The following is a 23,246-nucleotide window of genomic DNA, read 5'->3' on the forward strand; positions in this document are numbered from 1 at the left end:
TACGCTATTAAAAGCTTACACAGAGGCACGTCTACAACTGTTCTTCCCTTACTGCCCAGATAAATGGAACGAACACAAAAAAACTCTCATATATGTCACCATTAAAAGAACACACTATTATGGATTTCCTAGGGATTTACGGAGTATATAGAGGTAAAAAAGAGAAAACTGCATTGATAGAACTTCACATGTTGAAATTACACAAGGTCTTATACTTTTGAAATCAAGAGATGTTAAATCGAGGGTTTTTTTTCCAGTAACTTTATAAGTTGAGAAATAATTACCAAGGAAAACGCTTTCCAAGCACGCTGGTCCATGGTTAAACACGTCATTAAGACCAAATACGTTCGAAAATCATAACTTACAGTTTTTTTTATACAGTAGGCATAACTATAAACTTTTTAACGCGTCTCTAAAGAAAACTTTCGTCTTGGGCAAACTTTACAAGGAAATGCGCATTCAGAAAGTACTTGAGGTTTTTTCTCTTGGATTGATGAAAAAACAAAATTTTAAATTAGTAACGTTGTACGCGAAAATCTAACAATAACAGTAGATTAAAATTCAAAAAAATATTTTAGCATTAATGTTAAAAAATATATCGGCTCAACCACTTGTTTATAGTGTAAAACACTAAGATTGACGCGTTTCGGAAGTCAAGCTTCCATCATCAGAATAATAAAAAGTAAAAGAACCTGTTAAAACTCGCTAAAATGGAACATGCACCAGGCACAATAAAATTGATAATAAAAATAAAACATCGTGGCTACTTCCCTTGTTGCAGCCACGATGGTTTAATTTTATTATCAATTTTATTGTGCCTGGTGCATGTTCCATGTTAGCGAGTTTTAACAGGTTCTTTTATTTTTTATTATTCTGATGATGGAAGCTTGACTTCCGAAACGCGTCAATCTTAGTGTTTTACACTATAAACAAGTGGTTGAGCCGATATATTTTTTAACATTGAAATTGACAACCGCGACCTCTGATCCAGTATGGATAAAATCAAAATTTTACCATTATCTTTACCATTATCCAATAAAGACATTTTCCTCGGTAGTTTCCTATGCCGTGTTATTATTACTATGATGATACATTCAGTTTTACAAATAAGCTCATTTTTCATCAAAGGAGGCAGAGGACTTACCAACGCGGAAAACTGGTACAATTCAGTAACACGTAGGCGTTAGATGTTCTACGAAACCACTTTGGAAACGGAAATGCACCATAAATCGGCATATCTGCTGAAAAAAAATGTACTCAGTGCTAAGCTGACGTACCCCTAATTTTCAGCAAATTTTCAAGTAATGTTTGCAAAGTTTCCACTGTAGTTTCAGTTATCACCCATCGTAATACATAAATGTAACTTCAATGAACGCTAATAATTCTCTCTCTGAACAGGAAACAAAACTTTAATTTGATGCATACTCACAAGGGAACCTCCCCATCGCACCCCCCTCAGATTTAGTTATACATTGGCACAGTGGATAGGCCTTGAAAAACTGAACACAGATCAGTCGAGAAAACAGGAAGAAGTTGTGTGGAACTATGAAAAAAATAAGCAAAATATACAAACTGAGTAGCCCATACGCAGGACAGGCAACATCAAGGAAAGTGTGAGCTCAGGCGCGCCGTGGTCCCGTGATTAGCGTGAGCAGCTGCGGAACGAGAGGTCTTTGGTTCGAGTCTTCCCTCGAGTGAGAAATTAATTTTTTTATTTTCAGACAGTTATTATCTCTACGTCCGTCCGTCCGATGCGAGGTAACTACGCCGCAGTATGGGGACGCTACACCTAAACAAACATCGAAACACACGACGTCAGTCGACTACAGCGACAGAGCACAGGGAAAACTGTGAAACTGTTGCATTCATTTGTTGCAGTTTATGTGACAAACTCTTATGTTTTCATCACTTTTTTGGGAGTGATTAACACATCCACAAGAAAACCTAAATCGGGTAAGGCGGAAGAATCTTTATACCCATTCGCCAACATATTCCTGTCATGTGACGCACATGCCGTCACCAGTGTCATATAGAATATATCAGACGTGTTTTCCTGTGGAGGAATCGGTTAACCTATGACCTTGCGATCAAATGTTTTCGGTTCCCATTGGAGAGGCACGTCCTTTCGTTTACTAATCGCACGGTTTTGCGGTGCGGTCGCAAAACACAGACACTAAACTTATTACAGTGAACAGAGACGTCAATGAATGAACGGACAGATTACAACTTTGCGAAAATAAAGAAAGTAAACTTTTCACTCGAGGGAAGACTTGAACCAAGGACCTCTCGTTCCGCAGCTGTTCACGCTAACCACTGGACCACGGCGCTCGTGAGCTCACATTATCCTTGATGTTATCTATCTTGAACATGGACTACTCAGTTTGTGTATTTTGCTTATTTTTTTCATAGTTCTTCACAACTTCTTCCTGTTTTCTCGGTTGATCTATGTTCAGTTTTTCAAGGCCTATCCACTGTGCCAACTTATAACTAAATCTGAGGGGGGTGCGATGGGGAGGTTCCCTTGTCAGCACTGGAACAAATGGGTGCAATACAACAAGCAATCACTTAACCGACAGGCAAATTGACAGCTTGTTCATTGCATAAACATCACATATGCGTGGCGCGGCATTGAAAGTTAGTAAGAGCGAACGCACTTGAATGACTGGTTCGATGGGGCGCGACTGACATCTGCCGATTTAAATGCTGCTACTACTGGATCGACCTTGAGTGTACGTCGACACTCGATCGACCTTGACATCGGATGTGACGACAGCTGACTACGACTGAGTCCTCGGCTAATCCCTACTACCCGTGTAACATGCCACAAAATGTAAAGTGCAAAGCTGGGAACGACTTCGAGAAAGAGCAAAGAAACAAATTAAATACTGTCAATTCGTAACAATAAAACTTGTAACCCTGTGACACATAAGCTACTAATTATATTGCACCGTCTACTATTACGTTTTGCAGTTGAAATGCTGAGTGACCGATAGTAATAACCTCGACCCGAATAACTAATGTGAACAGATATAACACCTTATGGATGTATACTACGTTATCGCTGTGCATACCTGAATATTTTTCAAGAAGGAGGTAACAATAAAAGTCAAGATTATATGTAGTAGACTGCCAAAATAACTGTCGAATTTAGGTACTGACAGTGTATTAAAAAGTACTTACTTATTTCAACTGTTTATATCAAATTTGTAGTATATACTCGTTCTTTCACGACAATCAGTACATCTGTAAACATTGCTGAAATTCAAGGACATTGCAAAGAAGAATACAGCAATTACTTCAGTCTTCCATATGTAACTATTTTCAAAAGCAATTTCAAGAGAACAATTTTTCGTTCAAACGTACGCGAACGACAGAAAGCGTTCGTTTGTCATGCAAAGATACTGCGGTAGTTTCCAAGGATACATACTATTCTTGTTAACTGCATTGAAGTTAACTGTTTACTAAAATGACTTTGCGTATTCGCGGTTTATTCTTTGTCCTTTTAACATGACATACCAAAAGAAACAATGTGGCACAGTAGTCTTGAAATTCGCATACCATTCAATTCTACACAAATTTTGTCACAAAGCTCTTAGAGTGAATTCATTTTAATACACTAGTGGCCAATAAAATTGCTACACCACGAAGGTGACTTGCTGCAGATGCGTAATTTAACCGGCAGGAAGAAAATGCGGTGATATGCAAATGATTAGCTTTTCAGAGCATTCACACGAGGTTGGCGCCGGTGGCGACACCTACAACGTGCTGACATGAGGAAAGTTTCCAATCGATTTCTCATACACAAACAGCAGCTGACCGGCGTTGCCTGGTGAAACGTTGTTGTGATGCCTCGTGTAAGGAGGAGAAATGCGTACCTCACGTTTCCCACTTTGATAAAGATCGTCAGATTGTAGCCTATCGCGATTGCGGTTTATCGTATCGCGACATTGCTGCTCGCGTTGGTCGAGATCCAATGACTGTTAGCAGAATATGGAATCGGTGGGTTCAGGAGGGTAATACGGAACGCCGTGCTGGATCCCAACGGCCTGGTATCACTAGCAGTCGAGATGACAGGCATCTTATTCATATGGCTGTAACGGATCGTGCAGCCACGTCTCGATCCCTGAGTCAACAGATGGGGACGTTTGCAAGACAACAACCATCTGCACGAACAGTTCGACGATGTTTGCAGCAGCATGGACTATCAGCTCGGAGACCGTGGCTGCGGTTACCCCTGACGCTGCATCACAGACAGGAGCACCTGCGATGGTGTACTCAACGACGAACCTGGGTGCAAGAACGACAAAACGTGATTTTCTTCGTATGGATCCAGGTTCTGTTTACAGCATCATGATGGTCGCATCCGTGTGTGGCGACATCGCGGTTAACGCACATTGGAAGCGTGTATTTGTCATCGCTATACTGGCGTATCACCCAGCGTGACGGTATGGAGTGCCATTGCTTACACGTCTCGGTCACCCCTTGTTCGCATTGACGGCACTTTGAACAGTGGACATTATATTTCAGATGCGTTACGACCCGTGGCTCTACCCTTCATTCGATCCCTGCGAAACCCCCACATTGCAGCAGGATAATGCACGACCGTATGTTGCAGGTCCTGTACGGGCCTTTCTTGATACAGAAAATGTTCGACTGCTCTCCTGGCCAGCACATTCTCCAGATCTTTCATCAATTGAAAACGTATGGTCAATGGTGGCCGAGCAACTGGCTCGTCACAATACGCCAGTCACTACTCCTGATGAACTGTGATATCGTGTTGAAGTTGCATGGGCAGCTGTACCTGTACACGCCATTCAAGCTCTGTTTGACTCAAAGCCCAGGCGTATCAAGGCCGTTATTACGGCCAGAGGTGGTTGTTCTGGGTACTGATTTCTCAGGATCTACGCACCCAAATTGCGTGAAAACGTAATCACATGTTAGTTCTAGTATTATATATTTGCCCGATGAATAGCCGTTTATCATCTGCATTTCTTCTTGGTTTACCAATTTTAATGGCCAGTAGTGTATGACGTTTCAAGTTTTATGTGAAACAAACATTCCGAGACAAGTCTGCCTGCTTCTGAGAAAAAGAATCTTAACAGACGGACAGACACTCAGATAAAAAATGATGGAAATTTTTTTTCGTGTGATATAATTACAAATTTGCCGTTTTCGTTTTTTCCCCCTTTGGTTGTACTGTGAAAACTTCGTTTTTGCCAACTTTCGTAATTCTAGGCCAACAGGAAGTACCGTATAGGTTTTGATGAGTGAGTTTGCGAGTATGAAAATATGTGTAATAAATGGCCGTATCCTTTGATTGCGCTTACTGAGAAGCTTCAGTACTTTATACCGCCGAAGTGCTCTAGAGCTGAGAATATGACATACCTTTCACCGTGACACGTCTACCCGCTCCTGAGAGAATGAGTTTTCAACAGTTGGACAGCAAAGCAATCCTACATAGGTTTCGTTTTCACCCATCGAGGTACGGAACATTGAGAGTACTTCTCAATACTACGGGGCAACGGACTAATACCGAACAATATAAGGAAACGACATGCCATGCAGTTCTTGTGAAATTTAGTCAGCCTGGTACTATTTACTTTGCCCTGTTGTTATCATATTTATGTATTTTTGAAGTTGATTATTTATGTAATCGTTAATTCGGTGCGTAGCGTTGAACAAGCGACTGAAATGACAATCTGTACATCGGGAAACAGTTCAATAATTCTGCAATTAGATCAAGTCATTTGTGTCAGTTGAAGGCAAGGAAAACACCCGTATCACAAGTTCTCAACTCACGTTGCGATCTAAGTGAACATCGATTTCTTAAAGACTCTGCCCAAAAGTGAACGAATTAGTAAAGGCAACAGATGTGACCCATTTCAACTCTGGGTGGCTATGGCAATGGGACTGTATAAGACGGATTACGATGCTCGAACTAGTATTGCGCAATGGTAAGAGGGGTAAACCTCGAAGCACAAAGTTGACGTAACACTTGCATGCGACACGCCCATTTCGCGACTTCCCCTCGAGCCATAAAATGAACGCACCCATCTGCGCACATTCTCCCGTTGCTAGGCAATCTGGCTCAATTACATTGATCGGCCAGCAGCGTGCGCGCCATCCGGCGGCCACCTGCTGAACTGCGCGCTCCCGGCCCCTACGTCAATTCAGGACTCAGAGGGGAAGGTGGTATCCTGTGAAAATGTCGGCCGACGTGCGTTTGTCGTCGCTCTTGCTCTCCAGCATTAATTCCATTAATAATGGGCTGTCATCGCAAGCAAGGCTATGTGGCGCATTAGTTAAGGGGACGACGACAGTGCAACAGTGTCTTTAACTTGTAGCATAGCATATTTCTGATGCGTAGTTTATGCCCTCACTTTCAACAGAAAGAGGTAAGCATTCATTTCAGATCGTATTTCATTTTAATTAACTGTAGTTAAGCACGAGAAAAACTTTTCTAGTTGATTCAATCTCCTAGCCAATTTTCGTTCCAATTCCTCCACGTAACTCGGTGTACGTACCGGGAAAGTTGTTTGATTTAGACATTATTTAATGTTATTGATTTAAACGCTCATGACGTTGGTACATAGACGTCTGTTTAAAAGCTTCTCACTACAGCATTTGCCAGTGTTGTAACTTTTTACAAGTTAGCATATGGTGCCAGTTCAAAGCAAGGTCCACACATACTGTGCGGAGATTACATACCAGTTCTCTGCAAGTGCGCAGCAACGCAGTAACGACTCTTAATTAGTTGTGAAGTTGCCGCTGCTTCATTCCGTAGATGTCCTAGAATAAATCCCTAATTGTGTAACAACTTCTTTCCACTTCTTTCAGTGCAGTGTAAGATACTCTATGCTATCTTTCAGATATTTTTGACGTAGTAGTTTTTGATTCTACATTTCGATGTAGACAATTGTTGGTGAAAAATGCATCGTCAGATAAATGAAACTGAATTAATGCTGTGCGGCTTATAATATCTTGAAAGCCCTCGCATATTCCATATTGAGACCGATGGTTACGTATCCAAGTGGCTCAACATTTGTCCAAACGAGAGTTTTTTGAACCCCTGTTGAAGACTTCTCCATCACAGAAAAATCAAAACCAATACTAGGCGGGTTAGTAGTTAATGAATGACACTAGCCACTACAGCGGGAATGAAGCTCTCTAACAAATGAAAGAATGTAGATTAATCTTGGACCCGCATTCAGACGCTTTAGTCACACAAAATCCACGGCTATCTGGTGTAGTAGTCAATGGCACTAACTATTAGACGACGAAGGAAGCTGTCAGCTAAAAGGGCGTACTTAGATGAAACGGATGCTTAACTCTTGAAAACAAAAAGTTCTTGTGTTGTCAGTAGAAGAAGAAATTCTGTTCAAGGGGGGGAATTGTGAAGTCGCCAGTTTGAAAAGCCGCAGCTGGTGAAAACTTCCGTGTTTGAACTTCTAGAACAACGGGTAACCACCAAAGCAGCTGCGTGAATTTTGAAGCAGCAATGAGTCTGGGAATCCGCTTGTTGTGGCATCACGTTATTGACGCTCTTGCAAAGTGTAAGTCTTTTTTGACAATGAAACGGTCTGACACTGAAAACGCTTCAACCATTTGCTGTTTTAGAGGATTACATTTTGTTTGCCCGACAACAGCGCCACGTATCCTGCAACTTCAAGGCTTCCGCCGTCTTCCATCCTCGCAGAATGTAATATTGATTTTTCGGCCTGTTGTGACGCAAATGCCCACGTCCCTGTCCGTTATAACTCTTAGCGATTTCTTTGCAGTTGGAGGACGTGACATTCTCACCTTTCTCGACTTTGTACTCTGCCTGTTAGATAATTTGTTTTCTAAGAAATAACACTTTCGGTGATAGGCTACTTAAAAGTCTACCAAATCCAGCAGATGTATGGACCAACGGGGAAGCTTGGCTTTTTTTTGCAGTCCGACTCTCTCATGAACAACTCGGGCAGATTGATTCCTCAGGTCTTGTGTGCTAGTCACAACACCGTGAATCACAGAAAGTGGGACTAACTCTTGCACCAATTCTCTACAGCGCATTGTTGGTGGTAAATATTCATATTTTCCTTCGACGGCTGGATATCATGAGACCAGCTACCACAGTACCTATGATCGATAGCCAGTCAGACTCCATGTGAAAGAAAAAGTAAATAAAAACTGAGAAATAAGTAACTTCATGTAGAAATATTATGTCTAAGAGTACATGGCCCTTACCCGCTTGTTCCTGTCAGGGTTGTTGTAATTCAATTCTACCCAAGAAACCATGAGGTTTATTTTTTAAAAAAAAAACATATAAAAATCGTGCCAAACTATCAACAAAACTCAACTGTTTTTAGCTATGAAAATTTATTTATTTATTTATTTATTGTTCCGTGGGACCAAATTAAGGAGAAGTCTCCATGGTCATGGAACGAGTTAATACATGACATTATAACACGATAGTAGAAACAGATAAAATGAAATATAAGTAACATATTCAGGCGACAATTCGTAAGTTTAAATAAGGAAAATCAACAATGTAACACTGGAATTTGCTTAATTTTTCAGCTCTTCCAGGAGCTCCTCGACAGAATAGAAGGAGTGAGCCTTGAGGAAATTCTTCAGTTTAGACTTAAAAGTGTTTGGGCTACTGCTAAGATTTTTAAGTTCTTGTGGTAGCTTATTGAAAATGGATGCATCAGAATACTGCACTCCTTTCTACATAAGAGTCAAGGAAATGCATTCCACATGCAGATTTGATTTCTGCCTACTATTAATTGAGTGAATGCTGCTAATTCTTGGGAATAAGCTAATATTGCTAACAACAAACGACATTAAAGAAAATATATACTGTCAGAATTCGCAGACTATTGAATAGGGATCGACAAGAGGTTCTCGAACTTACACCACACATAGCTCGAACAGCCCGTTTTTGAGCCAAAAATACCCTTTTTGGATCAGGCTAAATGATATATATCATACTAAATGATATATAGTTAGCCTTACACAAATTAAAAAGCGCCGTCACATTTATTGGAAGCATCTATTCTCTGTCACAAGAATTTATTTTATTAACACTGTATTTTAACTTTTCTTGAAATATAAGAAATATTTAACTTCTAGAAAAAAACTTTTAAGTCAACGTAGAATCGTAATGATTGTAAAGTACAGTTTAGCACGTTTTTGAAGCAGACAGAAATGTATAGATCTTCACTAATTAATCAGCTCTTTTCTCTCCTAAATCATTTCGTAGTTTTGACCAAACAAACCTGTAGGTGGAGAAGATTCTCTCACTGGTTGCAGTACTGGCAGGGCAAGAAATAGGCTTCTCACAAAAGTAATGAATGTTGTTGCTAAGTTTCCTTTTATGCTGTTTTTAGTCCATTATCTTCCACCATTTGTTTGGTCGGAACTGTGTTAAAATGCATCGGAAACATAGTGGCAGGAAAATAATCAGAATCTGCTATCCTAAAAGACATAGCACTTGCAATCCGCTCTGAATGCATCTCTGTGAACCAGTTTTCTGCACTTTACTCTTGTTGACCAGTTAATCTTCTCCTCTGAATCTTGGATCTAGCATGCTAGCAATGTAGTGAAAGGATTCCAGTGCTTTTTCCTTTCGTTTTTTTTATTACGTTCTTATAGGGTCCCAGAGTAGACAACGCTCCGTCAGAACTGCTGATATTCTTGGAACAGCCAGCCATGGCTCCTGGTGTGCAAGATGTATACCCTCAGACTTCAAGAAGAGTGTAATAATATAATTTCCAAAGAAAGCAGGTGCTGACAGGTGTGAACCTTAATAAGTTGTGGTTGCAAAATACTGACAGGAATCCTTTACCGAAGAATGCAAAAACTGGTAGAAGCCGACCTCGGGGAAGATCAGTTTGGATTCTGCAGAAATGTAGGAACACGCGAGGCAATACTGACCCTACGACTTCTCTTAGAAGATAGGTTAAGGTAAGGCAAGTCTACGTTTCTAGCACTTGTAGACCCAGAGAAAGCTTTTGACAAGGTTGACTAGAATACTCTCTTTCAAATTCTGAAGGTGGCAAGCATAAAATTTATGGAGCGTAAGATTATTTACAATTTGCACAGAAACCAGATGACAGTTATAAGAGTCGAGGTGCATGAATGGGAAGCAGTGGTTGATAAGGAAGTGAGACAGGGTTGCAGCCTGTCCCCAATGTTATTCAATCTGTACATTGAGCAAGCAGTAGAGGAAGGAATTTGGTATAGGAACTAAAATCCATGGAGAAGAAATAAGAACCTTCAGGTTTGCCGATGACACTGTAATTCTGTCAGAGACAGCAAATGATGTGGAAGAGCAGTTGAACGGAATGGACAGTGTCTTGAAAGGAGGATATAAGATGAACATAAACGAAAGCAAAACGAGGATAATGGAATGTAGTCGAATTAAATCAGGTGATGCTGTGAGAATTAGATTAGGAAATGACAGTTAAAGTAGTAAATGAGTTTTGCTACTTAGGAAGCAAAATAACTGTTGATGGTCGAAGTAGAGAGGACATAAAATGTAGACTGGCAATGACAAGAAAAGCGTTTCTCAAAAAGAGAAATTGGTTAATATCGAATACAGATTTAAGTGTTAGAAATTCTTTTCCGAAGGTATTTATCTGGAGTATAACCTTATATGGAAGTGAAACACAGACAATAAACAGTTCAGACAAGACGAGAGTAAAAGCATTAAAAATGTTGTTCTACAGAAGAATGCTGAAGCTTAGATGGGTAGATCACGCAACTAATGAGGAGGTACTGAATATAATTGGGGAGAAAAGAAATTTGTGGCACAACTTGACTAAAAGAAAGGACTGGTTGATAGTACACGTTCTGAGACATCAAAGAATCATCAATTCAATACTGGAGGAAAGTGTGAGAGGTAAAAATAGTAGAGGGAGTCTAGGAGATGAATACAGTAATCAGGTTTAAAAGGATGTAGGTTGCAGAAGTTATTCAGAGACGAAAATGCTTGCGAGGATAGAGCAGCATGGAGAGCTGCATCAAACCAGTCTTCAGACTGAAGACAAACAACGAACCTGGGTTCCATACCAGGACTTTCTAAAAAGATCAATCCTTAGTTTAACAGCTTGTGCGGTATTGGTGCTGTCTGCTTGAAGAAGGTCCAGGGCTCTACAAACCACCGACAGTTGTTAGAGAATATGAGTGGCATCTTAATAAATTACAACATGATCCAAGATTTTGTTAACGTTAGTAAAGACTTCTTAAGAGTGCTCTCTTACAATTTCTTCATTATTTAGAATAAAGTCCTTAAAAGCATGGGTTAATGTTTTGAGTATATTGATCATAAGAATTTAAACTGAACTATTTAACTTTCAGTGTAAGAAAAATCCCCTAAAAACAATAAAACCCATAAAACCCAATTTTACCAACTGGATTGGTTTTTTTTAATACCCAGTGTTTTCTCGATTCTTGTTTCTATGAATCAGCATTCTTTTTTTCTCCTGTGTATCTGTCTTATAACAGGTTTCAGCTCTCCATCATGTCCTGTTCTGAGTATCTTCCTTCATCCATTTGTAATTTCGTTCTCTTCTAATGTTGTCCATCATTCCAATTCTCTTCCTGCCTTATCATCTCAATCCTCCCACTTTTGTGAGTGTAATTATTTGTCGCAGCCAAATTTTTTCCTCTTTCTGATCACTTCTAATAATTTCCTTTCTTCCCCTATTTTCTTTGTCCCTTCTCCACTCTCAAATCTACTTGTCCACTTCACCACAAGCATTCTTCTCCAAACCCCCATTTAAGAACTTTCTAAGTATCTTTCTTCTTTCTTTTTAACTCTCCATGCTTTTCACTGCTGTATAATACAACGTTCCAGACATAACATTTAGCTAATTTTTTCCTCAGTTCCATTGGCAATCTTGGAAATGTTAGTAAGTACTTCACGTTTTGAAATGCTCTCACATCAAAAATTTATTTTTGTACTCACTCATCCACTTGAAACGTTGAGTGCCAAATTGATTTTATTTGATTTATTTATCTGTCCTTTGACAATTTACATTGTGTGGATTTCGCTCGCTTACATGTAAAATTTGTTGTTATCAGCGTTGTGGTCTTCAGTCCAAAGACTGTTTCGATGAAGCTCTCCATGCAGATCAGTCCCATGCAAGCCTCTTCATCTCTGAGTAACTAATGCAACTTACTTTACTTACCACTGTGCCTCCTTCCACAATTTTTACCCTCCCACACTTCCTTCCAATACTAAATCGATGATCCCTTGACGTCTCTAATGTTTCCTATCAACTGATGCCTTTATTAGTCAGGTTGTACCACAAATTCCTTTTCTCCCCAATTTTATTCCGTATCTCGTCATTAGTTACGTGATCTATCCATATAATCTTCAACATTCTTCTGTAACACTACATCTCAAAAGCTTCTATTCTGTTATTGTCTCAACTGTTAATCGCCCATGTTTCACGTCAGTAAATAATTCCTAACATTTAAATCTTTATTAGATATAAAGAAATTCCTCTTTTTCAAAAATGCGTTTCTTGCTATTGACTGTGCGCATTTTATATCCTCTCTGTTTCGGCCAACATCAGTTATTTTACGGCCCAAGTATCAAAACTCATCTACTACATTTAGTTTCTCATTTTCCAATCTATCTCTCTCAGCATCGCCTGATTTAATATCGAATACACTCCATCGCCTTTTATTTACTTCTGCTTTGTTCATCTTATAATTTCTTTTCGAGGTACTATAGCTATTGTTCATCTAATAATCTTTTGAAGATACTGTCCATTCCGTTCAACTGTTCTTCGAAATCTTTTACCGTCTGACAGAATTGCAATGTCACTGGCAAACCGCAAAGTTTTTGTTTCTTCTCCCTCGACTTTAATTCTTTTTCCGGAATTAACCTTAGTTTCCTGTACTGTTTCCGAAATGTACGGACTGAACAACATGAGAGATTTGCTACAATTATGTCTTACTTCCTTCTCAGCAACTTCATCTCTTTTTGCCCCTGGACTGTTATAACTCCCGTCTGGTTTCTGTACAAGTTCTAAATAACTTCTCTGTATATTGTACCCTTATTGCCCTCAGAATTTCAAACAGCATATTCCTTGCATGTATCCTCTACCCATTCCCGCTTAGCTATTATTTGTGAATCTTTTTTTCACACGTCTGTTATCCTTTTCGACTGCCTTTTTTTGTTATCTTCTTTCCTGAATTAAACCGAGCGTCACCTACGTTATCCAAGGGTTTCTACTAGGCTTTCTCTGTTATCCTCTGCTACCTTTCTTATTTCGTGTCTCAAAGCTACCCAGTCGCCTTTTCTTGTGTTCCTTCCCCTTCTTCAGTCCCACTTTGCCTAATGCTCTCATTAATACTCTCAGCAACCGCCGGTTCCTTTTATTTATCTGTGTCCCAACATTTTAATTTCCTGCATTTTTCAATTTCTGCAGTTTGATCTGCAATTCATTTCCAACAAATCACAGTCAGAGTCCACATTTGCCCTTGAAATGTCTTACCGTTTTATATTGGCTTTCGAAATTTGTGACTTGTCATTATATAAACAGTCTGGAACCTTCCAGAGCCCCAGTTCTCTTCCATACATGCAACCTTCTTTCATCATTTTTTAAAGCAATTGTTAGCGATACTAAATAATGCTCTGTACCGAATTCTACCAGATGGCTTCCTCTTTCATTCCTTCCCCCAGTCCATTTTCTCCTATTATTTTTTCTTCTCTTCCTTCTCTTACAATCAAATTCCAGTCATTCATAACAATCAAATTTTCGTCTTCCTTAACTATCTGAGTAATTTCCTTCATCTTCTCATACGCTCTTCAATTCTGTTGGTCAGCTGTGGAGCTAGTTGGCAAATACATTTTTACGACTGTAGTAGATGTTGGCTTCCACCTTTAATGAGTGAACAGTCTTCTGTAATTTCGAACTTCGCATCAGTTTCATTATATCGTGTTAAATTTATTCACTTACATAACATAACGAAAAATTTAATTTTGTCAAATAAATGAGATCCACATAAAGTTCGTTGCATTTTCATTCAGTCAACACTTGTTACTTATTCACTGTTCACAGTCACGCAGACTAATGCTCCCCTACTGAATAAAAGTTGTTGTCAATAAAATATTCTTTAACAGTGTTTCTATACGTTGGAAATGAAGTTCACGAGTTTAATGTATTGCGGCAGATTTTATGTAGTTCTACCCTCGGTAACAAAGATTCTTCAGGCTTTTCCTTTTTTCCTTGGAATTTGCATGTTTTCCCCAATTCTAGTATTACGGTTATTAGCGGAGCTGTTTCTAGGCATGGGGATCTTCGATCCCACACGCATTTGTAATATCTATATTTTTTTCCTATGAACACAAAGTTTTTCCTAATCATTCCATCGCCCATACAACTCGCGTTTGATAAAGTTATTTCAAGCGTGAAAAAAAGCAGACTACGGAAGTGAATATTGTCTGTGCTGCTCACACCGAAGCCTAAGTTCTGAATACTGCAATTCCCTCGAAACTATTTTTCGCATTTCGGGGGGTGAAACACATCTGAATTCATTTCTCTGAGATCTCTCACACTAGCAGCAGAAATTACTATAGTTCCGTTTGAGAAAGCGATGTTGATACCGATATCAATTGCTATAATGAGACAGTTTACGTCGTTTAGAAAGGACTTTTTTCTTACAATTCATCTGGGTTAAAAAGAATTAAGGCATCTCCAACGACTCCAGAAACATGCGGAATGATCGCCTTAGCGGAATCACCCTATACGGAACATGACGAAAGTTTTTCAATTTAATAGTTGCAAATTTTTATCGTGAAGATAGGAAAGTGCACAGCAATAAGGTGTTAACAATTTCATTCATACGCAATAACTTTAGTTCAATCTTATAACGTTTTCTTAATTTTATATTTCTTACTAGCCATTGTACTGTGCATGGTCGAAGATACTGCCTACCACCATTATCGATTGTTATCTGTCCCATTCCATTCGTGTCTGTATGGCTCTGTACGTGCTCAGATCACCGTCTCTGTGCGTTCCCTGATTCCTGCTTAGCCATTTTATATTTCTTTACAATCTCATTTTTTACACGTCTGTATTCCCTTTCAGTTGCATTTTTATTATTTGTATCAACAATTACTTTACAACTTTGAAAACTCATATTGATTTATTCATATAACTTACATCCACGGTTTTGGTGGCACTTTATAGCAAAATACACCAAGCTTTTTACCTTATGCCTATACAGGTTCAACGTGACCTCCATTTTTTTTACGCGACACACATCCCATTTGAAGTCGATTTCCTGCCAAACTCTCTGCAGCACGTCGGGCGCGACTTGCTCAGTTACGAGGAAGATTCTAGCCCATATTTCTGTGTCTATGATACAATATCCACAGTCAACGTCTATCTCCAGGAGTTCTGGGAAGCGGGGTGATGCAAAACTTTTTTTGATGTGTGTATATACAACCGCTCGCTCACAGAAAGATCCGTACCTAAAGCCTGGAAAATTGCTTAAATCATACAAATACCCAAAAACGGAAGTAGGAGTAATCCGCTGAATTACAGGCCCATATCACTAACGCCCATTTGCAGTAGGGTTTTGGAACATATACTTTATTCGAACATTATGAAGTACCTCGAAGAAAACAGTTTATTCACACATAGCACGGATTCAGAAAATATCATTCTTGCGAAACACAACTAGCTCTTTATACTCATTAAGTAATGAGTGTTATCGACAGGGGATGTGGAATTGATTCCGTATTCTTAGATTTCCAGAATGCTTTCGGCACCGTTCCTCACAAGCGTCTTCTGACCAAACTGTGTGCCTATGGAATATTGCCTCAGTCGTGCGACTGAATTCATGATTTCCTGTCAGAAAAGTTACAGCTCGTAGTAATATACGGTAAGTCATCGAGTAAATCAGAAGTAATATCCGGCGTTCCCCAAGGAAATGTTAAAGGCCCTCTATTGTTCCTGATCTATATTAACGGCATAGGAGACAATCTGAGTAGCCCTATAAGATTATTTGCAGATGATGCTGTAATTTACCGTCTTGTAAAATCATCAGAGGACCAAAACGAACTGAAAAATGATTTAGATAAGATATGTGTATTTTTCGAAAAGTGACAGTTGACCCTGAATAAAGAAAAGTGTGAAGTTATCCACATGTGTACTAAAAGAAATGCGCTAAATTTCGATTACGCGGTAAGTCACACAAATCTGAATGCTCTAAATTCGACTAAATACTTAGGGTTCAAATGGTTCAAATGGCTCTGAGCACTATGGGACTTAACTTCTAAGGTCATCAGTCCCCTAGAACTTAGAACTACACTTAAACCTAACTAACCTAAGGACATCACACACATCCATGCCCGAGGCAGGATTCGAACCTGCGACCGTAACGGTCACGCGGTTCCAGACTGTAGCGCCTTTAACCGCTTGGCCACACCGGCCGGCTTAAATACTTAGGGATTACAATTACAAATAACCTAAATTGGAACGATCACATAGATAATGTTGTGGGTAGAGCATAGCAAACACTGCGATTCATTGGCAGAACACATAGAAGGTGCAACAGACCTACTAAAGAGACTGCTTACACCACGCTTGTCCGCCCTATTCTGGAGTATTGCTGTGCGGTGCGGGATCCGCATCAGGTGGGCCTGACGGATGACATCGAAAAAGTACAAAGAAGGACAGCTCGTTTTGTATTATCGCGAAATATGGGGGATAGTGCCACAGACATGATACGTGAATCTGAGTGGCAATCATTAAAACAAAGGTGTTTTTCGTTGCGACGAGTTCTTCTCATGAAATTTCAATCACCAGTTTTCTTCTCCGATTTCGAAAACATTCTGCTGGCACCCACCTACATAGGGAGAAATGATCATCACGATAAAATAAGAGAAGTCAGGGCTCGCACAGAAAAAATTAAGTGCTCGTTTTTCCCGCGCTCCGTTGGAGAGTGGAACGGTAGAGAGACAGCTTGAAGGTGAATCATTGAACCATCTACCAGGCATTTTATCGTGAATAGCAGAGTAATTACGTAGATGTAGATGTCCATGCACATAATATCAACAGTTTTCCTCTCCCATACCATTCGTAAAATCTATTCATCCTATCAGCTAAAACGTATCCTACTTCTTCCACTCCAAATAAAAGCACCAGCCCACATTATCCTGGACTCTTGGCCCTTTCCAACTCTCATCCTACATTCCTTCTTCACATCACTTCCTATTCTATCTCCTCTGCATTTATATCCTTACCTAGAACGCTACCAGGAGGCCACAGTACCATCGTTCTCACTAGTTTCTAGACCGCACACGTTACCAACAGGCTTGCCCTATTTCAGAGGAAGACTCTCGGCCTACAGGTCCAGATATTCAAAGAGGGTGGAATTATTGGTAGTTGGGAACTCCAGTGTCAAGCATATGACCGCCAAGGAGCGGAAAAAGTCCATTGTGAACACTGTGTGCATAACGAGAGGAGTCATCCCAGTTATGGAACAGATCCTTCCGTATGGCATGAAGAGCATGGCGTACAGCCAGCCAATTACAGGTGGTAGCTCATGTTGGTACTAATGATGGATGTCACTTTGGACCAGAAGAGGTTTCCGCCGGCTATCTGAAGTGGTAAAAACAGTGAGTTTTGCTTGCAAGAAGAAGGCGAAGCTCATCATCCGTAGCATTGTTGATAGGAGCTTTGGTACAGAGATGAGTGGAGAGTCTGAATCAGAAGCTCAGATGGTTCTGCGACCATGTAATTTGCAGATTCCTTCACTTGCACCATAGGATGGTGGGGTATCAAGTTCCGATTAGTAGATCAGGGGCCCATATGCCGTGTGGAAAGGACTGGGGGGTGTTTTATAGATTACATCTACATCTAAATACATACTCCGCAATCCATCATACGGTGCGTGGCGGAGGGTATCTCGTACCACAAGTAGCATCTTCTCTCCCTGTTCCACTCCCAAACAGAACGAGGGAAAAATGACTGCCTGTATGTCTCTGTACGAGCCCTAATCTCTCTTATCTTATATTTGTGGTCTTTCCGCGAAATATAGGTTGGCGGCAGCAAAATTGTACTGCAGTCAGCCTCAAATGCTGGTTCTCTAAATTTCCTCAGTAGCGATTCACGAAAAGAACGCCTCCTTTCCTCCAGAGACTCCCACCCGAGTTCCTGAAGCATTTCCGTAACACTCGCGTGATGATCAAACCTACCAGTAACAAACCTAGCAGCCTGCCTCTGAATTGCTTCTATGTCCTCCCTCAATCCGACCTGATAGGGATCCCAAACGTTCGAGCAGGGGGCTGCGAAAGTGTTAAAACATGGGTTCACTCTCAAAGGGTGCAGGTCAAACATAGGACGAAGGAAGACCTAGAAAACATTGGTATTATAATTGTAAATTGGGACCTATGTTGCGAAATAAATAGAGCTCCATGCTCTCGTAGAAAGTACTGAAGCAGAAATTGATACAGTCACTGAAAGTTGGCTAAAGCCGGAGAAAAGTTCGGGTGAAATTTTGCTGAGGACCTAAAGGTTTCAGAAAGGACAGATTAAATTCAGTTGGTGGTGACATCTTTGTTACTTTATGAAGTGGTAATCGTCTAGTGACATTTAAACAGATAGTTGCTGCAAGTTACTATGGGTACATGTCACACTCGAAAACTAGAATAAATTAATAATTGGCTCCTCCAGTTGCTGAAGGGTTCAAGGAAACTTTGAGTCTCATTTCGAACAGGTACCCTACTCATACAATTATAGGTGAGGTGACTTCAATCTCCTCTCGATATTTTGGCGGAAATACATATGTATTGTTTGTAGTAGGCACAAAATAGTAGGGACAAAATGCGTTCCACGAAAATTGTTTTGAGTAGTTCTGTCAGGAGCCCACACGAAGTGTAAATGTTTGCGATAACATACTGGATCTCTTGGTAAGAAACAATGCTAAGTAAATAGAGAGCATCATGACAGATATGGGGCCTGTTGACCACGAGGTCGTAGCGAGACCGAATACCGTAACATCCAAATTCACCATTCTAATACAAATTATGTCTGTTTAAAAATGCAGATAAAAATTCGCTTGGAAGCTTCCCAGGAGATAGTCTCCGTTCCTTCCAAACTAACTATGTAAGCGTAGAACAGATGCAGCTTAAATTCAGATAAATGATATTGACGAAAATTGAGAGATTCATACCAAGTAAATTAATATGAGTCGGAACAGATCCACCATGGTGCGCCAAACAGATCAGGGCATTGTTGTAAAAGCAACGAAAAAACATGCCAGTTTTAAGAGAACACAGAAAATCTCCAAGACTGGCGATTTTTTACAGAAGCTCCAAATTTAGTGCGGAATTCAATGCGAGATACCTTTAATAGTTTCCACAATGAATCTCTGTCTCGAAACCTGGCAGAAAATCCGAAGAGATTCTGGGTAAAGTTGACCAGGAGCAAGACAAGTCAGTACCTTCACTACAGGACATCAATCGTAATGTTACTGATGTCAGCGCCAATAAAGCGGTGCTGCTGAAGACAGTTTTCCGGAATTCTTTCACCGAAAAAGATGCAGTAAATATTACAGGTCTCAAATCAAGAACAGCTACCAACATGTGTATCTTAGAGCTAGATACAGCCGCTGTGGCGAAGCAAAAGTCTTTAAACAAAGGCAAGTCTATTGGTCCAGATTGGACACCAATTAGGTTCCTTTCGGAGTATGCTTGTGTAACAGCTTCATATTTAACAATCATATACACCGCTCGCGCGACGAAAGGTCCGTACCTGAAGACTGGGAAATTGCACACGCCGCATCAGTGCACGGTAAAGGAAATAGAAGTAATCCACTGCGTTCTAGACTCATATCACTGACATCAATTTCCAATTAGGTTTTGGAACATTTACTGCGTTCGAATATTATGAAATACCTCGAAGAAAACGATCTATTGTCACATAGTCAACATGGATCCAGAAAACACCGTTCTTGTGAAATAAAACTCACCTTTGGTTCACACGATGTAGTGAGTGCTATCGACAGGAGATTTCAAGTTAATTCCATATTTCTAGATTTCCAGACGTCTTTTAACACTATCCTCACAAACGGCTTTTAACCAAATTGCGTGCCTGTGTAGTGCCATCTCAATTGCGCTACTGGATTCATGATTTCCTGTCAGAAAGGACGCACCTCGTAGTGATTGACGGCAAGCCATCGGGTGAAGCAGAAGTTATCTGGCGTTCCCAAAGGAAGAGTTATAAAACTCCGCTATTTCTAATCTATATTAACGATATGAGAGACTATGTAAACAGCCCTCTTAGATTGTTTGCAGATGGTGCTGTCGTTTACCGTCTAGTAAAGTCATCAGACGTCAAGACGAATTACAAAATGGTTTAGACAAGATATATGTATGGTGTGAAAAGTGGCATTGACCCAAAACAATAAAAAGTGTGAGGTCCCCCACGTTAGCACTAATTTCAGTTTCACGATGTATATTATCTGGGTTGCAGGTGCCCGGTTTTTTTCCCAACTATTTGATATTTCAGCCCCGTTTTCGGCTTTCAGTACCGAAGTATTAGATGAATTCCATTCATATCACCAATATATTTATTGAGTTGCAAAATTATCAAAAGGATAACGGCGGTTCGTGCAGCAAGCCTGTATGGAAAGAGTCTTCAGTCGCCTGAATGGTTTGTGGTCTGACGCTAGAAAAAAACTAAGTGTCGGTATCATAAAAGCAGAATTATGCATGCGTTGTAATACGAAATTTGCAAATGCAACGACTTTTAGAAAAAAAATTAAGTATAACAAAAATTTATTGGAAGCTGTAATCAGCAACAATAAATATAATTTTCAGTGTTAATTAAGTGTTCCATTGTGTTCACCCTCAGCCCTCGACGCAGCATATCCTTTTGCCAGGCAATGTTCGTTAGTTTTAACAATTTAATCTGACAATCCCACATACAGGATGTAAATTTTAACTTGACAAACCACAATGACTCGAAGAATAAGCTTCACACGAAAAAATGTGTAGAATCCAAAATTGATTATTTTCGAGGGGGACATCTGCTGGTGCTAAACTTAGCCCGCCTCCCACCCCAGCCCCCTGGGGTTGGGGTGGGAGGCGCGCTAATTTTAGCACCAGCAGATGTCCCCCTCGAAAATAATCGGTTTTGGATTCTATACATTTTTTTGGTGTGAAGCTTATTTTTGGAGTTATTCTCAAAAATTACACCCTGTATAATGGAAATTTGAAGGTTGTCGATTCAACTAAATAGTTAGAGATGACAATTACAAGTAACTTAAATCGGGATCGTCACATAGCATATGTCGAACATCAGAAAGTATTTTCTGTTTAATATTGTTCTCAGGTTCTGTCAAGCGATGACATAAAACTCAGTTACAAAAAATAGAACTGTTAAACTAAAACTCATTTATGTAAATGTCTCCACACATTATTCTGAATTAAAAGATTCTATCTTCTTTTAAATATTAATCTTCCCTCTACCTTTTTATTTGTTAGTTATTATTAAGGTGATACTGATGTGGAACATACCGTTATTGCACATGTCGGCTTGCTCTCAAGATATTTTTTACGGCTCAGGCATTATTCTGTAAGAGAATGAGATATTTAATAGAATGAGCGTGAGAGTTGTTGATGTCATTCGTTATTACTTACAAATGAGTGGCGTCGTTTACAATGATAAATGAGGAAGGATTCTGATGGTGAAGAATATAATTGTCTCGTATGCGAGTTTCAATAGGACTTTTATATGACAATAAAGCGTACAGGCAATATGAAATAATTCTAATCGAAAAGATCGCCACCATATGCTACTTTTTCGGATACGTTCGTATACGAAGAGACCGCACGGTTTACTGCGCGGTCCGCTACGTTTTACGCATGCGCGACGTTCCCACTTTGTCAATAACTTGGATGTCCATTCAGGACGGCGTAGTCCGGTCAGAGCTTCGGACACCTTTTCCGTAGCTTCGTTTCGTTCGTATAGGGAAGAGGGAGGTCTTCGGCATACTGATGATTACATAAGAGAGAAAACTCAGTATCCCCGTAGAGAGCCAAATGTGCAGTTGTTGGCTGTTCATTTGATGTAATTCAGATAGCGAACTGTACTAAGTACTAAGCTTTTCTGTTCCATGCAACATGTGGTTTAAAAAATATCCTATCTTCCAAAGAATTTGAGCATGACTGCTTCTCAGAAAATCTCGCATTTCAAATATTTACAAAAGTTTTATGCTCTTAGCTTGTTGTTATTTTGAAATCTATGAAAATGTAATTATATTAATTTATGCTCTGGATTTTCTGAAACAATAGTGGCACTTAAACCATTTACTGTGTGAAACAGCAGGACTACTTACTAAGGTGGCACGACAAATGTTTAGGGACAGAGAAATGAGAGCAATCTATCATTACCGGAACGCCTACCCCGCGGCGAATTCGAATATGCGCGCCACGTCAGCTGAGGTCGATATTTCTTTAAAACATCGATTTTGTTGGGAAAAACAAAACACTACAGTGTTTTCTAATTTCAGTGCACGTCATGTTTGCCAATTGTGGTGTTTGGCAAAAGAAGAAGTGACTGGTATGTGAAATAGTGACTGTGAGCCAAAGCGAAAAAAATTGAATATGTCAACAGAAGAAGTGTATACCGTTCCTTACGATAGAATCCATAGAAGAAGTGGACATGTCGCCGTAGTCTACAAAAATTACGTTGTAGTATGGGGAGGTTACACGGTAAGTGCGTCAAAAATCTACTGCACTGTGTATTGTTCGTATTTCTATTGTGTTGTCACATTCCCTGTTTACAGTATACGGAGAACGGTAGTGTCAGCCAAAAATATCATATCCAAGATTACCATGTTATTTTCGATACCGGTAGCAGCGGTTGGAGAAATATTCTAATGTGTCGTCTCTTTTCAATGCATAGATAAAAATAACGTTTTGCAAATTTATCGATGTTACAAAAGACAGTGAATTTGTCGGTTTTCGTCAATGTGATAGCAAATATTCGATCGTGCCTTTTCTGAGACATACCGCACAGCAATGTTGTATTGTTCTTTGTTGGTGGTTTGTAGGCACATTTTCTACGATATTTTTTGTATTATTGCACATTTTTTGCAATTGATGGTAGGTTACTGAATAATATCGTAACATCGTTTTGTTGAAGAAAGAATCAAAAGCTTTGTTGTAGAAGAGGAAATGACGTTCACGATCTAATGTGCCGCCCTCCCCCCCCCACACACCATCCGTTCAC

At 39.8% G+C, this 23,246-nt stretch overlaps 1 protein-coding gene across 4 annotated transcripts in view; it reads left to right on the top strand.

The window, feature by feature from the left end:
• Positions 1-6,184: 6,184 nt before the first annotated feature.
• Positions 6,185-23,246, top strand: part of LOC124717379 (kelch domain-containing protein 2-like) — a 108,748-nt gene continuing 91,686 nt past the window's right edge. For 2 of the 4 annotated variants that reach the window (XM_047244221.1, XM_047244222.1), the window contains exons 1-2: positions 6,185-6,395; positions 22,525-22,726. In XM_047244221.1, coding sequence (XP_047100177.1) covers positions 22,619-22,726 — 108 coding nt within the window. In that variant the 5' untranslated portion in view covers positions 6,185-6,395; positions 22,525-22,618. Of the gene's footprint in view, positions 6,396-22,524; positions 22,727-22,983; positions 23,060-23,246 lie in introns of those variants that run through there. The other 2 variants (XM_047244223.1, XM_047244224.1) reach the window with 2 other exon arrangements.

The sequence above is a fragment of the Schistocerca piceifrons genome, chromosome 9, assembly GCF_021461385.2.
Source record: "Schistocerca piceifrons isolate TAMUIC-IGC-003096 chromosome 9, iqSchPice1.1, whole genome shotgun sequence".
In the NCBI taxonomy this organism is placed as follows: domain Eukaryota; kingdom Metazoa; phylum Arthropoda; class Insecta; order Orthoptera; family Acrididae; genus Schistocerca; species Schistocerca piceifrons.